This window comes from Mesoplodon densirostris, chromosome 5 (assembly GCF_025265405.1).
Source record: "Mesoplodon densirostris isolate mMesDen1 chromosome 5, mMesDen1 primary haplotype, whole genome shotgun sequence".
Classification (NCBI taxonomy): Eukaryota; Metazoa; Chordata; class Mammalia; order Artiodactyla; family Ziphiidae; genus Mesoplodon; species Mesoplodon densirostris.
In genome coordinates this window covers 56,345,123-56,362,778 of record NC_082665.1, presented here as the reverse complement: position 1 = coordinate 56,362,778, position 17,656 = coordinate 56,345,123, and the positions used below count along the sequence as shown (strand labels likewise).

At 35.8% G+C, this 17,656-nt stretch overlaps 1 protein-coding gene across 1 annotated transcript in view; it reads right to left on the bottom strand.

Moving 5' to 3' along the window:
* Window positions 1–17,656, bottom strand: part of LOC132490450 (T-cell receptor-associated transmembrane adapter 1) — a 68,818-nt gene that overhangs the window by 29,042 nt on the left and 22,120 nt on the right. The window contains exon 3 of the mRNA XM_060098805.1: window positions 9,452–9,554. Within this exon, the coding sequence (XP_059954788.1) occupies window positions 9,452–9,554 (103 nt within the window). The remainder of the gene's footprint in view (window positions 1–9,451; window positions 9,555–17,656) is intronic.

Below are 17,656 nucleotides of genomic sequence, written 5' to 3'. Positions count from 1 at the left end.
GAAATATGTCAGCAACTCCAAGGTAAGAACATGGACCACACTGCACATTCCTTTAGGGCTGGGTTTTGTCTTTGCTGTAACAGTAAATTTGTTTTACATAATCAATTGGAGGCCTTTTAAAACACAGGCTAAATTCTAATGTGGGGGGTTGGTTTAGCATAGTCTCCAGTTTTCCTCTCTTTTTAGGAGTCTATGATTCCTTTCTAACCCTTCTGCTTTCCAAGATATTTTTCTTTTGTAATGTGATCTGAGTTACAAATAGGAAGATTTTCATTTAGAAGCTTTGTATTTCATCACATTCTTGGTATCTTTCATAATTTGTTGATTGACAACAATAAATGCCCCCATTTTGATAAATGAAACAAAACAGAGATAAGAAGATATTGAATAGCTAAATGATGGAGACTTTCAACTTGAATGGTAGATTTGTGTAAATGTTCACATACACACACTCACGTACATACTTTGTACCACCCCTTACCCAGTTTCTTTCCACATGTTGTATGGAAAGTACTCTAGCCCCATGTGGGTATCTATTCAATATAGACAGTCCCTCTTATAATAGTGCGTATGCAAAGTACCTAAAAATTCTTGCCAGACAAATGCAATCTTTAGTATCATTATTCATTAATTGCAATTACTTTCATTTACATAGCTTTTATCAATTTAAAAAGAACTCCTACACAATTTTAATTTAACTATTTATACTGTTAAAAAGCCAAAAGCATCGGGAAGTTGTTAGTGAAGCAATGACAGCTAGGAAAACCATGATTTAAGTTTCTAAACAGCTTTCAACTACCAGGGGCTAATAGTAGTAGGTTTAATTATAAGACCTCTAACTCATTTAAAGCCAAAAGTTCTTGGCAGGCACTGTCTTTGGAATTCACAATTACATGTACTCTGGAAGGAAACCCAGCTAAGCAAATGGAATGTCTTTCTGCTGGCAGGTTTGATTCATACAGGAGCCTTTCCTTAAACAATTAACAATGGAAGAGCAATACATATAATGCCTTAATTGTTTCTCCTTCAGAGGATCTGTAACTGAGACAAGTGTGTGAGTTTATAGTATATAGGATATGGCTTCCCTTGATGGTTTCTCTTTCTTGGCTTGTAAACTCTCTCGGAGCAGTGACCATCTCTTCTTTGCATTCCATGAATGTGTATATTTATTTTAGGCACCCTAGAAAGTTCAACATGAAAGTTCTGATATTACAATCCCCATGGATTCTAATCGTAAAATGAATGTTTCCTACTGTGGTGATCGTTTGGTGTCAAACTAGGCACATTCTTGATGACTCTTTGATGTGGCATGTTGTCACTGACCACACAGCCTCTGCCACCACTATCCATCCCCATCATCCCATCAGTAAAAGGCATTAGAGTCGTGGACTAATCACTGGAAGAGATTCTCAAATCTAGTCCCAGGCTTTAAAGTAAATAAGATACTGTTTTTAATGCAAAATTTGAAAACTGCCCAATTTAAATGAGTGTCTATTATGAATAGAAGGTTATTTGAGAAGTGAATGATATATATCAGGGAGGGGCCATGATGGGGAGAGGGACAATGACAATATGAAGCTTTGGAACATCTGTTTTCAAACAGTATCGGGAAAGAGGAGTGAAGTCACTTACTAGCTGTTGACTTTTTGCAAAACACTGACCCTCACACTAAGCCAGCTGTAAAACTGAAGTTCAGATCCCCACCTGTGTGACATGAAGGTCCCCTCTTTCTAGTACATCACGATTCCTCTTAACCAATACTTGCTGAATTTAATGGAGGAAAGTGGACATACAGGAGTGAGATGGAGGGTCGATTTTAAGACAGTATGTTATGATTCCTCCAGTACTAGACTCTGTCTCTTTCATAATTAAACTTGGAATTGGTAAACTTGGGAAATCCTACTGGGATTGAAGTGCTGCCAAAATCCCTGCTGTAGACCTCTCTTTATCTGTATGTAGCTGCTCCATTTTGTATATGTACTTATTATTTCCTATTGGAGAAGCACCTTGGTTAGAGCCTCTGAAGATGGCGTGGGTGTGTGGCAACTTTCATCCAACAAAGTACTGTAACTACTATGTTTCTTTAATGTTTTAAGAAGGCCTGTTAATTTTTTCTCTCTTCTTTTTAATTCAGGAATGATGAATAATTAAATGAAAAGAAAATGCCTGGAAAAGAGTCCAACATTTATTTATGTATTATTAACTAGCAATTTATGGATATTTCTTACAGCTGTGATCTTTAAGTGGCAATCATTCCTGGATCAAGTTTTCTTGAAATCGCCTGTCAAATGTTACCTAAATTAAATGATGAAACACTGTCTTTGACCTATTTTTAATTTAAAGAACATCTGAATTTAAAAGATGATTCATAAATCAGTCCTATCTAGTCTCTAAAAGACAGGCTTTCATTGTTCTCAAAAGGTGATTGAGGCTCACGGGAAGAGAAAAGTGAGAAAAGACAATGAAAATCCTTTTTTATGAAAAACAGCGATATGTAACTAAATTGTGAATCATTGTTTAAACTAAATTAATGGTAGCCCAAAGGAGTTGTTTTTGCCTTTGATTTAGCTAATATTGATTTTATGTGAATTCAGAAACACAGTAGAAAGTATGATGCTGGCACATTTACTGATGCAGTGACTACAAGGCATATAGGTAGGAGAAAAGTAAAGACTTGGGTTTTTCTTTTCATACATTGTTTTACTCAACTAGGAATAATCTCACTTTTCCATTGTGTTCACACTTATTTTCTTTTTTACTTCACCTATCTAGTGTAAAAAATACTATAATCTGAGTCTCTCCTTTCCCATTAAGGATTTTTGGTTTTTGGTTTTGTTTCTTGGCTTTTAAGGTCTATGGGGCTTTAATGGCAAATACTGTATACATTTTATCTCTTCTGTGGAACTGTAGGTCTTAACTGACAATGGAGGAGCTCCTGTATAACACCTGAAGGGATCTAAACATAAACTGTGAAATACTGTGAAGGAAATTTTATCATCCCTTCCAAATTTAAAATTAATTAATGAGAAATAGTTGAACATCATATTTACTGCCTTCAGCCTTCCCACCCTTGCCAAGTTCCCCATGACTGTCAGCTCATAGCAATTGTTCATAGTATTGCTAAGTCCATTTCTTGCAGGGCACTAGCAAAACTGGAACAATTGTTTTATTTCTTTGCTAATATATGTACCTGGAAAAGATAAAGAGAATTGTGAAAACCATACATCAGTTTATGTTCCCTGTGTGATTAATCCAATCAATCAGTTTTAAAATCCATGGAACAAAACACTGGGAAACAAATTCACAGGAATTAAAATATCTATTATCTTTATAAATGGCTTATACATATTGATATTAAAAATACTATTAGCACAATTATAAGCAAAAATGTAATTAGACAATTCACAAATGACAGAATTATAAACAGTTTAAAAACCCATGCAAAAATTTCATCCTCATTATAATCAAAGTAAAACATATTAAACAATGGGTTAGCATGTTGTGCTTATCAAATTAGTAAAGATTTTTTAAAATGAGACCAGCTTGTTAAGGAGAAACACTCTAGGATGAGAGTGAATTGGCATCAGCCTTGGAAAAGCAATTTGGCAATAATGAGACTTAAAAATGTTCATAACTTCGTATTCAGTAATCCATGTCTAGAAATCTTTCCTAAGAAAATAGCCCTTAATATAGAAAATGCTATAGAGCTGTTCATCTTTCTGTCATTTAAAATATAAAAAGACTGTATACAACATTAATGTCTAACAATAAACAACTAAGTAAACATAACACAAAAGATGTCACTTTGTGCATTCATGTAAAACAACTAAGCAGAAGTTATCATAAAGATGGAGATGGTTATGTTAGTGAAAAAAGCTGAACATATGATTTTATTTACATTATTATTTCAGTTATGAAAAGCAAACCATGAAGATATATAGAAGCAAAAGTTGGAAGGAAATACAACATAATATCTTATTTTTCTAAGGTGATGAAAACTATGTAAATTTTTTTTCATATGTATTTCACAGTTCTCCCACTTTATATAATAAGCATGTCTTCTCTTATTACAAAAAAGATGCTTATTAAGTTAAAAGTACATAAAAGAATAAAGGAGGAATGATAGATGATAGTCAATGTGGAGCAGACATTCGGCTAATCAATGTGGATTCAACTCTCACAGTCCATTCCACAGGTGATGGGATTTTCACTGGTCTTTGCAAATTGTCATCTCTCTGAAAGTTGATGATTGAATTGATTTCTGAGAAGATAATATAGCGCCTAAAATCCAAGGAATTAGAATGTTGTTACTCCTAACCAGCTTTATTTTTTTTAACTTTATATTTTATATTGGAGTATAGTTGATTAACAATGTTGTGTTAGTTTCAGGTGTACAACAAGGTGATTCAGGTATATATGTCTCTATTCTTTTTCAAAATCTTTTCCTGATTAGGTTGTTACATAATATTGAGTAGAGTCCCCTGTGCTATACAATAGGTCCTTGTTGGTTATCCATTTTAAATATAGCAGTGTGTACATGTTAATCCCAGAATGTTGTTACTCCTAACCTGCTTTAGAACTAAACTAAAGAGGAATATGTATGGTCAACGAAAGTTCCTTTAAAAACAAGTACTTGAAATGACGTGATTATCAAGGAACACTTACTGAATAGCTACAACTAGCTTTATATTATAAAATGTGTCCAACTTTTTAAGAGAAAGTAGTCAATTTATGCTTATTAATATATTTCAAAATATGTTCTAATTGTGGTAAAAGTTATCCCACATTTAAAAAATAATTCTGTAAACTACTTTCCAAACCTTAAGTGTCTTTTTGCTAGAGGATTGGAAATTATTATGTAAATTCTTAGGTATAGGAATTGAACACAAGAATTTAAAATGCCACTTACCTGGCATGCTTCTTTTCTCAGAAAAATCCTTATGTAGCCATAGGCAAATGTATGGATTAAAAATGCTCCCACAAACTTTTTTTCTAAGTAATGTTGCTCTGTTATGTTAGAAGCAGTGTGGCAGTAAACCTTGTCTTATCTGTACCTCAGTTTTTTCTCTCTTCTGTTTCTTAAAATCTTTTGTGTGTACTTTGTTCAGTTACAAACAGGAAATGTGGTGATGGAGGCTTCTAGAGTTTTGATCTGAAACCAGTAAGCTGTTAAATTTTTTGTGAAACGTGAGAAGAAAAATCCCACAGGCCTCTGTACTCTGCTATTTGAATTTTTATCAGTACCTAAATCTAATTTTAAAACATATAATAAAGTCAAGGTATAAATTAGACTAGGAGGGATTTCCCGTCTCTCTGGAGAGAATCTGGGGATCTCCTCCCAAGTGAGGTCACATGAAAACAAAATAAAATGTACTAAACCGAGGAGGAAATAGTAAGAAGCCCCCAGGCATGCTCAGCTGTTGATTGTGTTTTCTTTGAGGCATGTCAGAGGAAGAGAATTAACACTTTTTGAACACTTACTGTCTATCAGGTACCTTCTGTACATTATCCCACGAGGAGATTGGGTGCCTGCCTTTTTCCCCGCCAATCCTTGCTCCAGCCAATGTGAGTCCCTCTGTCCAATCTAGGGTCACATGGTGACAAGCTCCAGCTCTCTCCCACCCCCGAGTCTCAATATCAGAAGTTCTTAAATGTTAGTGTGCATAAGTATGTTATTTGGCATTAGTTTAACATGCATATTCCTGAGCCCTACTGAATTAGAATACCTGGAGTGGAAATCTGCATTTTCACAATTACCCTTGCTTATTTTAATATAGGTGTTCTGAACAATTTTCTGAGAAACTCATATGTGTGTGTGTGTGTGTGTGTGTGTGTGTGAATAGTAGCATTTTATTTCTAGCCTCAGTCAGATAAAAAATTGTCCTGGTCATATCTATGTATACAGTTTGTATGTATTTCTGTGTATGTATACCTGTTACATACTATGTGCTTATGAATATTTGCTTATGTAACTTCACCAATTTTCTTTAATTATAGAAGAATGACAAGTCTGAATCCAGTTTATTACAAAAAGAGATGTACTCAAAACTTTAAGAACTCAAACTCTAAAGGAAACTTAAAAATGAGACTTTCGATGCACAAACTCAGAGCAAAGATACTAGGTGGCTTGCTCTGGCTGATTTCTCTAAGTTTCCTGAGGGCAGGGAGAACACTGATCTTATCCATCATTAACAGTCCAGTGTCTAGAATAATGCCTGGCACATTGTGAGTCTCAATAAATATTCTCACAATGATTGAATAAATAAAAGAATGTTAGTTTTATTCTTTCTCCCTGCTCCATCATAGAAAACAACTCCCTAGGAAATAAAATACAGTGCTGCTCTATTCTTTGGACAGAGTTAAACTAAACACTAACAGATTTTTCCACTTTGATCACTTTCCCCCAAAATAGTTCTTGTGAGTCATTGAATCAGAATCTATAAAACTGAAAGAGACCATGGGATTCCCTAGTCTAATCTTCTAAAAAAGCAATTTCAAAATATGGTTCCTAGAACACATTTTGTTCTAGGTCTTTAAGAAACTCTTGGAAAAAAATACTCCTTCAGCAAATATATTTGGAAAAGTTGTATATTATTTTCACCTCTATGGATGCATATTAGTATATTAAAGGCTTAGATAAGTCCTACAAAAGAGGAAACCCGAGAAGCTTTCTTACCAGAGCTTTTTCTAAACCTGTTTGTTCAGAGAACTTTTTGTTCAGCTTCCATCCGTTAGCAGGGTGGCAGGTTGTATGAAGCAGGCCTGGATGCCCACAGACCAAGAGCTCAAGGGAACAGAAATCTCAGGTTCATTTAGAGACCAGAGCACAACAGAGAATCAAAAGGATCCGTCCAAGAATTAGATAGAACTCAAGAATGGAGACTGTCAAAGAGCTGACTCCCAAACTTCCAGGGAGGTTTGGACACTTGACACATCAGTTCAAGAGGAGAGGGACCAGCTGTGTGGTAGCCATGAGGGGTTACCCTTTGGCCCTAAAACAGGATGATTGGCAAGAAGGGTAGAAGCCCCAGGCTCAAAACGGAACTGCATAGATTACCCAAGCAGGACCTTAGCACAGGGGCAAAGTAGATTCCCATGTTTATCAACTGGGGCATGCGGAGGACATGGGAGAGAGAAAGAGTCTCAAGACCGGAAACTGAGGTGCAGGCATCCCCTTGTTAGAATGAGAACAGTGCAGAGGATGGGAAAGAAAGGTATGAGGATGCCCTCATCTTGGCTGATTCATAAAGCACAATTCTAGAAACAATAAGGGTGTTCAGTAGTTGGCTTTGGATGCAGAGAAGGTCAGACTCAGCAATAATGACTCAGGTAAAAATGTAGGAATTCTGTGTTTTAGCTCAAGAAGTGTAACTCTCAGGACAGCCCAACAGGGAGAGAGACAAACAAAACCCACTAGTGGGACAATGCCTGAGGATGGCTAAGGTTTGCCTGTCTCAAGTCTGCAGCCTCACACACACAAGTCTGCAGAGATCTGGGGAACACAAGAGCAGAGGAGACAGGCAGGGACCGAGGAAGGGTATAACCCCCCACTTTGGGTCAATAAGGCAGTCCGTGGTACATGTTGAGTAATTACCTAATGGCTTAGAAGGGTTAATGTACATGATTACACATAATGTGCATGATTGGTATTTCTAAAACAGTCAAACTTAGGTTGATAAATCCGAACCTCTTCACAATTTCTAATTATTATAATGTTCTTGAAAAGTGATCTGCATCACAAAGTTCCCCATGCCATAGATCTATACCCTCAGGAGATAGAACAAGATTGTCCAAGGTCACAGAGAAAGTTCATGTCTGTGCATTAGATAGCTCCACAGATGTTTGAAATTTGCCAGGGGGGGAAAGTGATAGCTTTTCATTAAATATAGATGGCTGAACACATGAAGATGTTATCAGAATATAAAAACACCTACGGATATATGTTCGTTATGGAATATATTAGTGAGTGCATTCAGAGATTTGAATGATGCCTTCATGAGTCATGTTCAAATAATAAGTAAACATGAGGCTTCTGTAGTGCTTTTTCATGAGAGGGGTCATAGTAATGAAGTTTAGAAGATAGTTAGACTAAACAGAAACGTCCTGAGAAGACTGAAGAAATTAGAAATGTTGTAGGAAATTTGAGGGAAAGTTATGTGGTTTTGATGGGCACCTGTCAAGAAATGAGGATTTTAAGGCCAACAAAATTGACGTTTTGTTGCCAAAAGAACCTAGAAAGCATATCAAAATGGCAGCTACCATTCAGAGCTTCCACACTCAAAAAAATGGGTCACAGAATATAAAAAGAGGCCCAGTTTCCAACCTCTTTTTTATGGTTACCTATTAGCTTTATAATTAATCTTTATCACCATAGTGTATTTATTTATATCTGTATATACACACAGATATATTATACAGACACACACACATATTTTTTAAGTCCAAGGAATTCCAAAGTAGTAAGAGTAGGTATTAGCAGGGGATTATCTGGGACTTTGACATTACATTTTATATATTTATCTATTGTTTAAACTTATTTACGGTAACTTGTACTACTTTTATAGTTGGAATAAAAAATGCTTCCTTATTTTAAAGACTCTTGAAAATACCTTTATTTTATAGAAACAGAATTTATCGCTCTGGGTGATTTTTTTCTTTATTCTGGTAAATCATTCTTTGTTAAGACTGAAGCTAGTACAAAGTAAGCAAACAACTTTATGAAAGACAAGAGGGAAGGGGCCCCTGTGCTTCTAATTATGCTGTTTTAGAATGTGAAATTATTCAGAATTAATTATAGTGTTACAGTTGCATCTAATCAGACTATATTGATGATTCGTATTTTCATCGAGTTTACACTATAAGATCCTCCAGAAAACGTAATTATTCAGACAGAAAAGAAAAAAGTTAAAAGCAATAGAACACTGCATGGATTTGGCATGACATTCTCAGATCTTTTTATTACTTTTATTATAGCCATATAGAACCAGAATTATTAGAAAATCAAACACTGAAATAAAAGAGTGGATAACAAAAATTCAGAAATAAGAGAGAAATAGCTAATAGCAGATATAGTCTATTTTCGTATGTGTAAAATGCTTAAGCATCCAAATTTTATGGAAGAAAACAATTTGCTCTATTACACAGATTTCTATGTGATGCCCTAGAGGCAGTGTTATTAGCAAAGTTAAAGCATTCTGAGAAATTTTGTTCTTATTTGAAACACAACTGGCTCAAACAAAGTAAAACCAGTTTATTTATCATAAGACTTCTCATAGTTTTAGTGAGCTAATATGCAATTTCTCTTCTCAAGAGGAAGATTTATTATGCAGCATTTCCAAAAGTTATCACATAAAAGAATAATTCCCTTATTTTTTTTCAAAGCATTTTGTAGAACTACTGTTCTGAGGTATGTATTTTAGCAACTTTTTCTTCTTGTTGAACAGGCTCTTACCTTCTGGCCTCCTTCCACACTTGGGGCCTGGCTTACTTGAGGGGCACCACAGAGAATATCAACTTTACCACCTTTATAAGAATTTCCATCTTGAGATGTTTTGCTTGAGATTATAAAGGAATTAGCCCTTAAAATTCAAATGCCCCAGGACAGGTAACAAAATTAGCATCCTTAGAATATCTTATACAGTGATACTCGTTCTAGTGGATCCTCCTTCAGGTGAGACATGTGTTAGATTAAATTTTGAACAAAATAAGATATTTGGGGCTAGAACCTTTCTAGGAGAAGGTAAGCTCTAGTTGGAGACCCTAGGATGAGGGACATAGAGCAGAAGTAGAAACAGGAACACCAAGAAGTGATGCACAGTCAGGATCCTGGCTAGAAACAGGTGCACCTGTCAAAAGGAGGAGTTGAATGAGGTGCAGGCAGGGCTAATGGAAAGAACAGGAGATGGTGAAGCACTTGCCACTTAACAACAGAGGGAGCCCATGACAACTCCTAGGCTTAAAGGTATTAGAGAAGTATCAGTTACTGGAACCCAGTGAACTATATATAGCTGTAAGAAAGGACTGCCTGGCAGGAACTATGGCTTTCAGTTAAAACCCCCCCACCCCCCCAAAAACCCAGCCATTTCCAGTTATTACCAGGCAAAGAGAGATCAGTGGGAAAACATCCCAATTTTGTTCTCTGCCCTCCAATCTCAATCTCCCACTCATTTTCCTCATTGGTCAAACCCAGTCAAGTAAAAGGGAAAGGCAGCCCTCAGGATATGGTCTGTAGAAGTCAGCCTCACATGATCTAAGCAAGATGAAGAACAGAGAATGGGCCTGGAGAGAGAAATATGTGAGTAAGGGGTGCTGAGAATGAACTTAATTTTAAGTAGATACTATCTGTCCTGCCAGACATGGACTTTATAATTTTGTAAGTAGACTTATTCTCCAGAGCACAGAAGAGTAAATAAGAGCAATCAATTTTGAAATTTTTAACTAGATTCATCAAGACAATTTCATTGACCCTATAACAATATCTGAGATGTCCTAAGTGATAAGTTGGTTCTGCCACAGGAAAACTAAGGATAAACTTTATCCAGAGATTGTATTAAAATGATGGAAGGAGTATATAATAAAGGAAACTATGTGTGAAAAGTTCCCAGAGTTTAAGAAAAATAAAAAATTTTAAAGTGAAAAGACTCAAAGGTGGCCAGAGGGGAGAAAGAACAGTAAAGCCAATGTGGCAAGGGGTTCATATTTGAGAAGTTTAAATGAAAAGTATATGAGACTAGCCTGTATTATTCTTGCAGTTGTTTTGTGACGTCTGAAATAATGCCAAATGTAAAAAGGAATAAATATATGTAAATTACTTAGAACAGTGTCTGCTATATGTGAAATAGTAAGTATAGATGTTGATGCTGTCAGTATAACCTGATAACAAAATAAGATAAAGACACTACATGAAAAGAAAATGACAGAAAAGTCATTCCTCATAAACATACACGGGAAAACTCTTAACAAAATTTTAGCAAGACTAATCCAGCAACATATTAAAAGGATAATATATCATGACTGAGTGGGATTTACACCAGGAACAAAAGATGGTTTAACCTTAGAAAATCAATCAATATAAATCATCAGGTTAATGACTAAAAAACCTCAAAAAACAAAAACAACCATGTGATCATTTCAGTAGAGGCAGAAAAGCTATTTGACAAAATCTCAACATGCATTCCTGTCTAAAAATATAAAACTCTCAGGAAACTAAAAATAGAAGGGAACTTCCTCAACATAATTAAGAGTACTTGAAAAAAGCCTACAACTTACATCATCCTTAATCATTAAGGATGTTATCCTTGTCAATTACTGAAGGTTTTCCCTCTAATATAGACATAAGGCAAGGATATATACTCTCACCACTTTAATTCAACATTGTACTAGAAGTTCTAGCCCAAGCAATAAGCAAAAGAAATCAAATGCATCTGGACTGGAAAGCAAGAAGTAAAGGAAGAGGTCTCACAGATGACATGATTCTATGGAAGCTACAAAAAACAATCCGCTAGGATTAATTAGCAAGTGTAGCAGGGTTTCATAATATAAGATTAATATATAAAATTTTATATTAGCAACAAAAAATCAGAAATTAATATTAAAATAGGAACAGAAATGAGATCAGTAGGTTTGGGGGGCTAGAGGTTGGAAGAGAGATTGGCTGAAAAAGGACAAAAGGGAACTCTCTTGGGAAAAATTAAAAACAGTCTATTTTTACTCTGTGTAAAATTATACTTTGGTAAGACTAACTTTAAAAATTTGGAGGGCTTCCCTGGTGGCGCAGTGGTTGGGAGTCCGCCTGCCGATGCAGGGGACATGGGTTCGTGCCCCGGTCCGGGAGGATCCCACGTGCCGCGGAGCGGCTGGGCCCGTGAGCCATGGCCGCTGAGCCTGCGCGTCCGGAGCCTGTGCTCTGCAGCGGGAGAGGCCACAACAGTGAGAGGCCCGCATACCGCAAAAAAAAAAAAAAAAAAACCCAAACCAAAAATTTGGAGATAGGAAAGAGAAAAAAAAGAATCTATGTGTCCATGTTGATAAGTAAATAAAGAAATGGATGAATAAATAAAAAGGGAAAATTGTTTCTTGGAATAGAGTGGAAGGAATAATGGAGTTAGAACATCCACCATCTATCAACTTAATAACTGATTCAGAAAAAATAGTCAGTAGGTGCTAAGCTAGTAAGTAAATGGTCAATGAGCAAAGTGATATTTACCTATTTTATTTTATTTTTTTTTATTTTTTATTTTTTGACAGTTTTGCTTTATTTATTTATGGCTGTGCTGGGTCTTCGTTTCTGTGCGAGGGCTTTCTCTAGTTGTGGCAAGCGGGGGCCACTCTTCATCGCGGTGCGCGGGCCTCTCTCACTGTCGTGGCCTGTCTTGTTGCGGAGCACAGGCTCCAGACCAGCAGGCTCAGTAGCCGTGGCTCACGGGCCCAGTTGCTCTGCGGCATGTGGGATCTTCCCAGACCAGGGCTCAAACCCGTGTCCCCTGCATTGGCAGGCAGACTCTCAACCACTGCGCCACCAGGGAAGCCCCTATTTACCTATTTTAAAATTACAAACTTTGACCAAAAAGTCTACAAATTATTTATTAATTTAAAAGGAAAATATTAATCTCTTGGTAGAGAAACTTAGCAGATATAATCTTAACTAAGTATCAGTGTTAATGTTATCAGTAATGAAACAACTAAAGTCATGTATCTCCTGATATGGTACACCAAGATAGACTTGAGAACTGGCTGCAACTTTGAAGGTGTTCTCCACACACATACCTCAATTGGCAACATCTGAGGAAGCCTTAGATAACTAAGGTGTCTGCCCAAATCACTGGCTGACCATTAAACCATGCAGACAGAGGGGTCCCCAAAAAAGAAATACTTAAAAAAAAGACCAGATACATTGTCAGCTTCAGAAGAAGATATCCTGTGGTTTAAGTCCAGGCAAGTTACTAAAACAAAGAAACAAACAATAGAAAACCACAAAACACTGAGACTTAGAAAAATAAAACAGAATGCACAGGTGCTACAATTTTATCTAAAATTCACACAATCATTACAAGACATGCTAAGAAACAGAAGAGTGTGACCCATATTCAGGGAAAACAAAGTAGTCAGTAAAAATTGACTCTTGAAAACCCAGATGAAATAACCAAATGGAAATTCTAAATTGGAAAAGTATAGTAAATGAAATAAAAAATTCACTAGGGAGACTCAACAGCAGATTTGAAATAGCAAAAGTCAGTGAATTAGAAGATAGATCAATAGTAATTGTCTAATCCAAAGAACAAAAATAAAAGAGATTAAAAGAAATAGTCTCAAAGATCTGTAGAACAATTTCAAGAATATATCTATTGGGAGTCATGAAAGGAGGGGCGATATGGAAGTAGAAAATTATTTTAAAATATAACGGCTATAAACGTCCCATTTTAGTGAAAAACATTTATTTCCAGACCCAATGAACACCAAGAAGCTCAATGAACACCAGGCTGATACACAAACAAAAGAAAACACAACTAGACACATTATATTCAAATTCTTGAAATCCAAAGAAAAGAGAAAATCTTGAATGCAGCAAGAGGAACACAACTCGTATAAAAGGGGGACTACAATGTGATTAATAGTTAACTTCTAAGAAACAATAGAGCCCACAAGAAGGAAAAATGACATAAAGTGCTGAAAGAAAGAAAAAAAAAGCAGAATAAAGATATTTCTAGATAAACAAAAATTGATAGAATTCACTGCTAGGAGACCTGACAAAAAAAGGGAAGTCATTCAGGCTGAAGGAAATGACACCAGACAATAATTCAGATCCACAGGAAAAAATGGAGGTCGCCAGAAATATGTGAGTAAATAAGAACTATACGCATGTATGTATAATTTTTTTCTTTTCCTTCCTTAATTTCTTTAAAATTAGAAGATTGTTTAAAGTCATAATTCTAACAGTATTATTAGATTTACAATATATATGAAGGTTTTATACATATGTCAATAACACAGAAGAATAAGGAGAAATGACATAGGGCTTTACTAGTATGCTATATTTTAATGAAATTATGTCAGTACTAACTTGAATTGTGAAAGTTAAAAATGAACATTTTAAACACTAGAGCAACTAAAAACAACACAGAATCTCAAAGAATACAGCTAAAATGATCAATGAGGGAATTAAAATGGTATCAGAAAAGTTTTTGTTTAACACAAAAGACAGTAATGGAGCAATAGAAGAACAAAAAAATGAGATATGAAGAAAACAAGCAAAATAGTGGATATAAATCCAACTATATCAATAATTACATTAAATATGAGTGAGCTGAACACTCCACTCAAAGGCAGAGGTAAAGGGATTTAAAAAACACCCCCAAACACCAAGATCTTACTCTGTGTTTACAAAAGAAATATGTAAAATTCAAAGATACAAATAGGTGAGTGTAAAATGATGGGGAAAAAATGCATGTATACAGTAATGATAACAGAGTTAGAGTGGCTACATTAATATGAGGTGAAATAGACCTCAAGACAAAAAATATTACTAGAGATGATTTTGTTGGTAACATTTCATAATGATAAAAGGGTCAATACATCAGAAAGATATAATTTCAAATGTATATGCTCATAACAACAGAGCCCCAAAAATAAATGAAGCAAAAACTGACAGAATTTAAGAAGAAATAGAAAATACAATAGCCAGAGTTGGGGACTTAGCAACTCCTGTCTCCGTAATTGATAGAAATGGAAAGAAAATTAGTGAGGACATAGAAGCCTTGAACATTGTAAAAAGGATCCAACTGACATTTTATTTTATATCTTTAAGTTTTATTTATTTACTTAAATTTTTATTGGAGTATAGTTGCTTTACAATGTCATGTTAGCTTCTACTACACAGCAAAATGAATCAGCCATACATATACGTATAGCCCCTCCCTTTTGGATTTCCCTCCATTTAGGATACCACAGTGCATTAAGTAAAGTTCCCTGTGCTATACAGTATGTTCCCCTCAGTTGTCTATTTTATACATAGTATCAATGATTGACATTTAAGGAGTATTTGCCACATAGCAATGGCAAAATACACATTATATATAAGCACAGATGGAACAATCTTCAGGATAAACTCTATGCTAGTCCATAAAGCAAGTCTCAAAAAAATTAAAAGGATTGAAATAATACAAAATACTTTTCATTATTACAGAATTAAATCAGAAATCAATAATAGAAGGATATTTGGGAAATCCCCAAATTTTTGAAAAATAATGACGGACTTCTAAATAACTGATGGTCAAAGAAGAAGTCATAAGAGAAATGACAAAATACTTTAAACTAAATGAAAATAAAGGCCCAACATATCAAAATTTATAGGCTGTAGCTAAAGCAAAGTTTAGGAGGAAATATTGATCATAAAATGCTTACATAATTAAAGAAGAAATGTCTAAATCAATAATCTTGTCTTCTACTTTGACAAGCAAGAGGGAAGAAATCAAACTTAAAGTAGAAAGAAGAAAATAAAGATCAGAGCAGAAATCAATGGGCTAGCAACAGAAAAATAATAAAGAATATCAATGGAATCAAAAGCTTGTTCCTTGTAAAGATTAATAAAATTGATAAGCATAACTATAGATCCTATAGGAACTAAAAGAATTATAAGGAAACATGAAGGACTTTAAGCCTATAAATTTAACACTTAGATGAAATGGATAAATTTCTAGAAAGACACAAAGTACCAAAAACTGACTTGAGAAATAATAGAAAATCTGGATAGACCTATGCAAAATAAGTAAATTAAATTAATAATTAAAAATGATGGAAGAGGGAGAATGCAGGGAAGGAGAGTTTACTTTATGAAATTCTATAGTATTTGAATCTTCTACAATGAGAATGGAGTTCTGAATTATCTGTGTGATAATAGAAATGTCTGTTTCAGGACTTCCCTGGAAGTCCAGTGGTTGAGACTTCATCTTCCAATGCAGGGGGTGCAGGTTCAATCCCTTGTCAGGGAGCTAAAAGCCCACATGCCTCGGGGCCAAAACACCAAAACATAAAAACAGAAGCAATATTGTAACAAATTCAATAAAGACTTTAAAAATGGTCCACATCAAAAAACAAAAAAATTTTTTAAAAATGTCTGTTTCTGCCAGTTGTAGTTATTTAGAGTTCAGCTTAACAATTAAACTCATAGGACACATTAGAATTCACCCAGCACCAGTTGTTATTTAGTTTTAAGAACGCAAACAGGAAATAGCACACACAACAATAAAGCTGTGGTCTTGGACCTCACAGGCATAGCTTGCAATGTGCCTGCCATGCTGTTTATAGAACACACATGGTCATAGAAATGAAAACATGCAGCTCTCATAGCTCAGGGAATCATCAGCTCTGGGGACCCTTAAGCTTTTAGTCCTTGTCACGTTGTTCTCTCAGGTGTATATGATTAGCCCCAAGTCTCTGCAGCTGCATCTCATACATACCAGTTAATCATCACTCAGTCTCAATGATGAGGTATGTTTTGGTCCTTTAGTCCTTGGCCAGATCCTCTTTTAGTATAGAACTGCTCTACTTCTGTTCCTAAAAATTCTTTCAGTTAATATTACAAGGGAGAATGAACATGGATCAAATCCTCAGACTTTCCTAAGACTAAAAAAAAGGTCAGAGAAACAGCTGTTAACTCCCTTTAAAAGTCTGGACAGACATCACTCAAAGATTAATAACAGATATGTGTTAAGATTACAGGTAATTTTGTCTTTCTTAGTTAAACTTTCACCTGTTTCTGTAATTTTACAATGAGTACTAATTAATTAATTCAGAAAAATAAAGGTGTTTTCCAAAATTTATAAACAAAATCAAGTGTTTGCTCAATTGGGAAAATGAATAGTTGGTACAGATGGCAAAAATTCTCACACTTGCCAATGTTGGAGCGACAAAGAATTTCAGTGCCATGTGGCAGCCTTAAAAATTACATTTTAACTTTAATAGCTCTAATTAAAAAAAAAATTACTTCGAGCTTCCAAACAAACTTCAAAACTGAAATAGAGAAAGGAACATGTTTTGAGTATATCTGATTTCTATTTTTGTAGCAGGTTGGGTTCTCGGGAAGGAGACTCCGAGATAGACATTAGCTTGTAGGTTTACTAGGAGTGCAATTGGAATCAGGTGAACCTGTGGAAGACAAGCGTGTAAAGCAGGACTGGGCAGAGGGAAGAGTCAAGCTGCAATACAGTCTCAACAGAAGCTTCAGCAAAGCCCCCAGCTCTGAAAATAGGATGACCTTTCAGAGCTGTTCTGAGTGTGGCACGGCCGGGAGAGGTAAATGAAGGGAAAGAGGAGGGGTGGGGCCCTTGCAGGCCCATGTTGATAAAGACCGCCTTGGGGCTTCCCTGGTGGCGCAGTGGTTTTAGAGTCTGCCTGCCAATGCAGGGCACACGGGTTCGTGACCCAGTCCGGGAAGATCCCACATGCCGTGGAGTGGCTGGGCCCGTGAGCCATGGCCGCTGGGCCTGCGCGTCCGGAGCCTGTGCTCCGCAAGGGGAGAGGCCACAATAGTGAGAGGCCCGCGTACCGCAGGAAAAAAAAAAAAAAAGACCGCCTTGAAGGGGGTAAGTCCTTGGTAAGGTGACTCTTCACTTGCAGGGATACCTAAAGGGAGCTGATAGCTTGAGGCCTGTTTTCCTTC